The sequence below is a fragment of the Zeus faber genome (genome assembly GCF_960531495.2).
Source record: "Zeus faber genome assembly, chromosome: 21".
Lineage (NCBI taxonomy): Eukaryota > Metazoa > Chordata > Actinopteri > Zeiformes > Zeidae > Zeus > Zeus faber.
In genome coordinates, this window is record NC_137208.1 from 11,970,501 (window position 1) to 11,978,000 (window position 7,500).

The 7,500-nt window shown below is 46.2% G+C and overlaps 1 protein-coding gene across 2 annotated transcripts in view; it reads right to left on the reverse strand.

The window, feature by feature from the left end:
* wnt5b (wingless-type MMTV integration site family, member 5b) overlaps positions 1–7,500 on the reverse strand; it is a gene marked incomplete at its 3' end in the record, with an annotated part of 98,599 nt that overhangs the window by 15,052 nt on the left and 76,047 nt on the right. For both annotated transcript variants that reach the window (XM_080022478.1, XM_080022477.1), the window contains exons 3-5: positions 2,328–2,489; positions 929–1,016; positions 345–504 (exon numbers count right to left, since the gene is read on the reverse strand). In XM_080022478.1, the coding sequence (XP_079878604.1) occupies positions 345–504; positions 929–1,016; positions 2,328–2,443 (364 nt within the window). In that variant the 5' untranslated portion in view covers positions 2,444–2,489. The remainder of the gene's footprint in view (positions 1–344; positions 505–928; positions 1,017–2,327; positions 2,490–7,500) is intronic.

Below are 7,500 nucleotides of genomic sequence, written 5' to 3' on the forward strand. Positions count from 1 at the left end.
GTATACTATTTACTGTGGCACATCAGGGTCTCTTTCACACACAAATACTTGACTTAATCAAACCCTATCAAGGTCCTTTGTTAAAATGTCGTCCTTTCTAGCCTATTATAATTGCAGCGCCTCTTGTCCCTGACACCCGACCAGACGCCGACAGTCACTGCAGTGATCGGGATCTTCGTCGCGGAACCAAGCACCGGTGTTTCCTACAAGGCCGACATCAGAATGACGCCCCCTCGGTCTTCATAAGACCCACATTTTATCCTTGCATTTCCCATGCGGGCACGTGGCAGCTCACTTCACGTTGCTTGCCTTTTCGCTTCCATTTGTATTTCCACCCCACTCACCGATCTGCATGACCCGCCCGAACACGGAGGTGTTGTCTACGGTGCTGCAGTTCCACCTCCTCTGCCTGAACTGGTACTGGCACTCCTTGATGCCAGTTTTAGCTCCATCGCCGATGTAGACCATGTGGTCCTGGTAGAGCTGGCACAGCTTCCTCTGTCCCTGGAGAGATGGAGGGAAGAGGGGAAAAACATGACGGTTTATCCGAAAGGTGTGTTTGCTTGAAGGCCCGAGCTGCTTCGGGCCAGTTGCAAAACGGCACCTCTGGAGTCAGGAGGTGAGGGTGTTTGGGCGTTGGTATAATATCTGAAGATCATATAACACTGACCCAACTCTCCTGAATTTGAGATTTTTTTGTAATTAAAGTGAATTTTTAAAATTGTATTTACTTTTGTAATTTTGTGTCAGAGTTTCTTTTTTAATTTCCTGATTTTCTTACATTTTCCAATTTTTTTTCACTGAATTTGCCCAAATTTTCCCTGATGAATGAAGTGTTGTATTGTTGTTGTATTCCTGCCATGACACTGTAGCTGGGAAGCCACTTTTCTATCTTTTTATATGGCTGGGTTTTCCAACAGATCCCTACCTGGGAGAGGCCGGACAGCTGACTGCAGAGAGGCTGGGCTCCGATGATGTACATCTCTGGCCTCTGGATCGGATTCAGAGCGAGTGACCTGGACACAGAGACCATGGTTACTTTTTATTTTCACCTCCTGCACACGTTCTGGAAGCTGCTAGGCGGCGAAAGGACCCGGACTGACCTGTCCCGGGGATGTGGGAAAATACATCATTTTAAATTGATTTTTTTACTTACGTGTCTATATTGTTATTTGGGGGAGAATAAGGGCAAATACTCCTCAAAATAGACATTGAATTTGAAATGTCAACCTTTTAACTTGGGGTAAGAGTTTACGATTGAACAGAAGACAGCGGCCTATGCTCTTCTGTTCACTAAATGGCAATCGGTGCTGACCTGCAAATACAGCCACAGTTCACACATAACCTGCAGTAATCAATGAAGACCCAAATGACCCAGCCTCGTCTTCTTTCTCCAGTTTACTGACCGAAACAAGCTACGCTGCTTCGTTAAACGCACCGCCTTTCACTTCTGTGTGTCCGATCTTTGCATTGTTGCTGGGAGAGGCGGACCCCGCCACCAACAATGGAAACAGAATACAGAGAAGCACATGCATGACCCAAATACATTGACTGGCTGTTTCTTATGAAGTGCCAGCCGAATAAAGTATCAAATATGGGATTTTCTCTCACAAAATAATCTTGCAGATTACCACTTTTTACCTGACGTTTTCCGACACACACACACACAGACACACAGACACAGACACACACACACACACACACACACACACACACACACACACACACACACTTGCATATAAACGTAGCCCGGCATCGATTAAGTCATGATCTCATTGCTGCAGTTATGGTCTATAGTTGAATGACTTTAAGTGAAGTGAGGAGCATTTTTGGAAGTCAAGAACAAGTGTGGCTAATTGAGACCACACTCCCAGGCCCACCAGCAGGCCGCCCGACCATTTGGGGGCCCGGCCAGGGTAAATATTGTGACAGAGCCTTCACATTTGTTCCATTCAACGCTATCCCTGTGTACCCCACGACTTGGAACAGCACAGCGTGGCACGGCGCAGCCCTTTACTAACCCCACCGCCCAAACAAGCACAAACACGCAGGCACACTGTTAGTGTTTGTTACTTAAATTCTCTTCAGCTGTTAATGTATTTGCAGCATCAACACGTTCAAATGCACTGCTCTAAATAAAAAGAACATATCCAAAAATCAATGTCCAAAGGCGCACAGGCGTCATTACGCACGCGTTCCTATGGAGATGCGTGAAATACATCTACTTATTTTATCCTAAATAATAATAATAATAATAATAATAATAATAATAATAATAATAATAATAATAATAATAAAGGAACAATCAACATCTTGAATTTACTTACCACCATGAGTTGCCATCCACCAGTAAGAGCTGGGAGCTGCAGGTGAGGACCAGGGCTGTGAGCATCAGGTACCGGCCCGTGCCGGGTAGCCTTCTCCGGGCGGGTCTGGAGTCCATGGTCCGCCGCGTCGGTGCCAAAGAGCCGGAGCCCCGCGCGGTTCTCCTGCGTGGAGACATGGGTGGAGAATGAGGAGGAGCGTCCCCGGGGGGATGGACGGTCCTGGCGCGGGACCGTGGGTGAAAGGTTGGAGCGTCGCTCTTCCTTTCATGCACTCCTCAAGTCCATTCTCGGGATAAAACGGGCGATGCAAACAAAACAAAACTAAAAGAAAAAAACAAAACAAAAAAAACCCCCAAATTCCAAGTTGTATGAGCTCAATATCTTTGGATCTGGAGTGATCGTGGCATGTTCGGTTGTTTTCCGAGGAGAAACGTCCTCCGGTTGCTTTGTAGTGTCCTGAAAAGTGAGTTTAGTCCCTAAATTCCGTGCGCAAAATGATTGATTTTACGCGCTCTTAACCGCCCCCCCCCCCCCCCCCCCCGCACTTCTCCTTTCCGCTCTCTCTCTCTCTCTCTCTCTCCCTCTCTCTCTCCCTCTCTCTCCCTCTCCCTCTCTCTCTCTCTCTCCTATTAAAGACAACACGTGAGTGATGATGTTCTGTGAGAAGTATGATCCGTTAAACCTGCTCCTGCTGCAAGATGAACAACGAGATTAAAACGCTAATTGAGCAGCAAAGCGACTGTTCCCCTCTCTCTCTCTCTCTCTCTCTCTCTCTCTCCCTCTCCCTCTCTCTCCCCCTGCGTCTCGAAACCCCTCTCCCCCCTTATACGGCCATACAATAGCTGATGGCGTGTGTACGTGCGTGCATGCGCGCCTTTGTGCGCGCGCGCGAGTGTGTGTGTGTGTGTGTGTGTGTGTGTGTGTGTGTGTGTGTGTGTGCGTGTGAGTGTGTATGTGTGTGTGTGTGTGTGAGTGTGTGTGTGTGTGTGGGGTGGGGGTGGTGGTCGTTGTGCAAGGCGTGAGACCACCTGAGCGTTTGATCAAAATTGTTGATACAGAGATTTGATGTCATTTTTGTGTAATTTTACACAGTACTTTTTATGTCATTTAATTATATTATATACATACATTTATATACACACATATACATCTATCTATCTATCTATCTATCTATCTATCTATCTATCTATCCATTTATCTATCTATCTATCTATCTATCTATCTATCTACCTACCTATCTGCCTGTCTGTCTGTCTGTATATCTGCCTGTCTGTCTATCTACCTGGCCGTCTGATCAGAGCACGGCTGGTCAGAGATAAATGATCGTTGTTTGAATCATTTGCAACATATTTAACAGTTTGAGACAAATATTTAAATCGTGCTCCCGTTGCCAGAAAGGGGATCCTGGTTTTACGAGTTCAATGCTGTTGTTTATTTTACGAATCAATGAATTGTTTGTCGTTGGCAGACAGCTAAACAGGTTCTCCCAATAAACAACCTTTTTTTCCTGGGGGAAATCACTGAGGAACTGCAAAACAAACACGGAAATAACTCCAAATGATAACGTGTGTCGAAGCTATTGTACACGACTTTTGTACGATTAGCATTACCTAACAATTAGCTTTAACCAACAATCAGCAAGTTAAATGCAAACACAGAATAGAATACGAATAAAATAAAAATAATAAAGAAAGAAATAATAAAATAACATCACAGAATAGAATATAGACCAAATATTTTGTGCACAGGAAGCACAGTGAAGGACGTAAAGGGGCTGGGGGCGGGGGGGGGGCATCATCATGGGGTTCGGCGTTTGGGGAACAGCTCATTCTACCTCATTCTTGCGCCAAAGCTCATACGCGTAAAATTCCCTTTTTTAACTGGAGTGACTGATTTGTTTGAATAAATGGCGAGTGCTTCGGAAAAACGCGTAATCCCCTCTCCTCTTTGGTCTGGCAAAATAAAGGGCTCTGGTGAAGAAAGGGACTGTTGGAGCGAGGATTCCTCGATTCATAACCTGGTCAAAGACAAACTAGTGCTGGGTCGGCAGGCGGTAAACCTTTGGTGCGATCGGCCCCTTTGATGTGACCCGCTGATGCTCACAGAGCGGCTCGAGACCCGGGGCCGGGTCGCGGGGGAATGAGAACAGGGACGCACTTACACCAGGCGTTGGGGGCAGTCTCCAGTCAATGAACTGAAACACATTTCATTTCCAAAATGAAATGGGTTGTGGAAAATTGAAAGTGGGGGGAAAAAAACCTTGTGTGTGTGTGTGTGTGTGTGTGTGTGTGTGTGTGTGTGTGTGTGTGTGTGTGTGTGTGTGTGTGTGTGCGTGTGTGCGTGTGTGTGTGTGTGTGTGAAAATAGAATCAAGTCAAACTCCAAGCATCTCCCACCTCATGGTATGGCGGGTTTCTGCCTCTGGATCCATGTTAATCCACGGATCCACGGATTAACATAGATTCTTCATTTAAATAAGAAAAAAAAAGGTAAAAGGGTTGATTTTTTTTTTTTTTTTACTTTTTTCTCCCCCCCCCCCATTTAAATTATTCAGAGGCTGGCCGTTTAGGGAAGGCTGGCTTCCCTGGAGCTGGAGATGCGAGCACATCAGCCGCTTTCTGCATGATAATAGGTCCACGCAGCGTAGACTCCACACACCTTTCATCTCCGTAACGTCCTGCAATCAGCCCCCCTCCCGCCCCCGGATCCCGAACCTCCCGAAACAACAACCTGTGAAGTGAGCTACCCGGCTGGCCGCAATATACATCTCATATTCTGTCCTGAATGGTTCCTACGGCCTCTACAAAAGCAGAGGCCGTACGCTCACATTTATTATGATGAAAAGAAAATTGTATTAGGGGCACTGGATCAATTTAAGAAAGTGCTTTGAATGTGTTCTTCTTTTTTAATTCATTCAATCAACATCGCAATTCCTCACCATTAAGTTGAGAAAACCTGTATGTTTGTTGATTCAATGAAAAAAACTTCACGTATAGGATATTTGAATATTTTTACTCCGTAGAGGTTACGGCTGAATATATGCGAAGCAGTGATCCATTGTCTGTGTGTGTACACAGTCAAAAGTAAAACATCCAACTCACTTTCTAAACAATTCACAATCAATGTTCTTGCATCGACATTATTCAAAATGGATAGATTTTTTTTTTTTTTAATTGGGTCAACTCAAGAATATTTTAATATTTACACTACACTGTTAAAAGTAATACTCACTAGAAATCACGGGAAATGTTTATCAGGTTGAATCAAGAGAATTCAGTGATTTGTCTCTAAACACATTATACATGATAGATTGTGGTGTTAGACCGTTTAAACTATTCCTCACCATTTTGCAGGTCGGGATTTTTTGGGCGGGGCTAAATCGTGACCCGATGACGTGAAGCGGTCATCCTTGGCGTGGCCCCTCCCCCAACACTATATAAACACCAGGTCTGAATCAGGGAGCATCAGAGGGGATACGCTCAGTTAACAGCACAGAGTTTGGGATAAAACGCAGTCTTTGGAACAAACACCCGGAGTCAAAGGCGTCTTCGGGGAACTCACGCCAAGGTTTGCACCCGCTGGAAAGATGTGGAGGGCGAGGGAGACATGGCCCCAATTGGTGGCCGTGACCCGCTGCGTGCCAGCAGGGGGCACCGGGGAGCGGAGGGTCCCGCATCCAGGCGACGGCGCTTTGAGGTGAGCGACGAGAGACACAGGACCGGGGCCTGGGTTCAGCGGAACATTTTTCGACATGGAATTTACTCACCCCAACGCAAATGTTTACCAAGATTAAGACGAGGGGGGCGCGGGTTTCGGCATCTTCGGCGGACACGCCCCCCAGCGTCACGGAGCAGAGGGAACTGCCTTTTTTTTTTCTCCCCCCCCCTCCACGATTTTGAAACCTGATTTTACATACTTGGGGATTTTTTTTAAATCATTCAAATTTGGCTGGGTGGTTAATCACACATTTTTCTGTGGTCTGACAAACTCAGAGCACCTATTTATTTTTGCTTTACGGGAACTTTAAGATAAACAGTGTTCATCAAATAGTCTGACTATCTATAAGCTCAGTCAACTCAAAAGTTTGGGTCCCAGCAGGTAATAGTGGACCAACAGCGCCATCTTCTGGGACGGCATAGACAGTGGTTCCTTCTAGTCTTCCAAGCTCAACCACATATTATTAAAATACCAGCACATCCTTCAGATGTGTTGGTACCGAAGCACCTTTAATATTCCGCAATTTTAATAAACATTGAAAACCAGGTAACGATGGTCGTTTCAGACACAGGTTCGTGAAATAAGTGATGCCTGTGTCTGAAACCAACCAATAAATAATTTGCTGTCGCTGTCGCAAAGAACATGGTTTCGTTTTCGCTTAAATTGCAAAAAAAAAACAACAACAAAAAACAACAACAACAACAACCCCTCATTTCAATAGTCTTTGTCTGGTAAACCTGTGATGTGTCCGTTCGACCACGAGGGGGAGCACTTCAGCCAAGACGCGCACTCCATCCTCAGAGAGAGAGAGAGAGAGAGGGAGAGAGAGAGAGAGAGAGGGAGAGAGAGGGAGAGAGAGAGAAATTCAGAGAGGGAGAGCGGGGGGGGGGGGGTGGCAAAAGAGGTGAGGTGTGATGTGAGTGTGAGCTGCGGTCACCAGACAATGGAAACAAGAGTCACACACAGACAGAGAGACGGAGAAGGCGAGATGAGGGATGGAGGGGATGGAGAGGATGGAGGGGATGGAGGGGATGGAGGGGATGGAGGGGATGGGGGGCGGGCGGGGGGGTTTCTCCCCTGAGGATATGAGCAATAGCCATGCAACAGGGGGCAACGGCTGAGAAACATTTGGCTGCTCTCCACTGGATTAGAAGAAGCTTAAAGTTTATGGCCCGCAGTATAACGGTCCACAGCAAGAGACCGGCCCCGTGTTGCCAACTCTTTTGCAGCGAGGGTCGCCAAGCGCCAGCTCCCAAAGTCGCTGGAAGTCGCCGGATGATGTCATGCGCTCATTTGCATAGAGCCTAGCGGTTGTGTCCGGAGGGATCGCTTTAATACTATTACATATAAAAAGGTAGATGGAGAACCCTTAAGCCACACGATAACAAACTCGCGACAGGGACATTGTATATTTGGAATAAAAATTAAAAAAAAGGAAGACAGACAGAAAGAAAGAA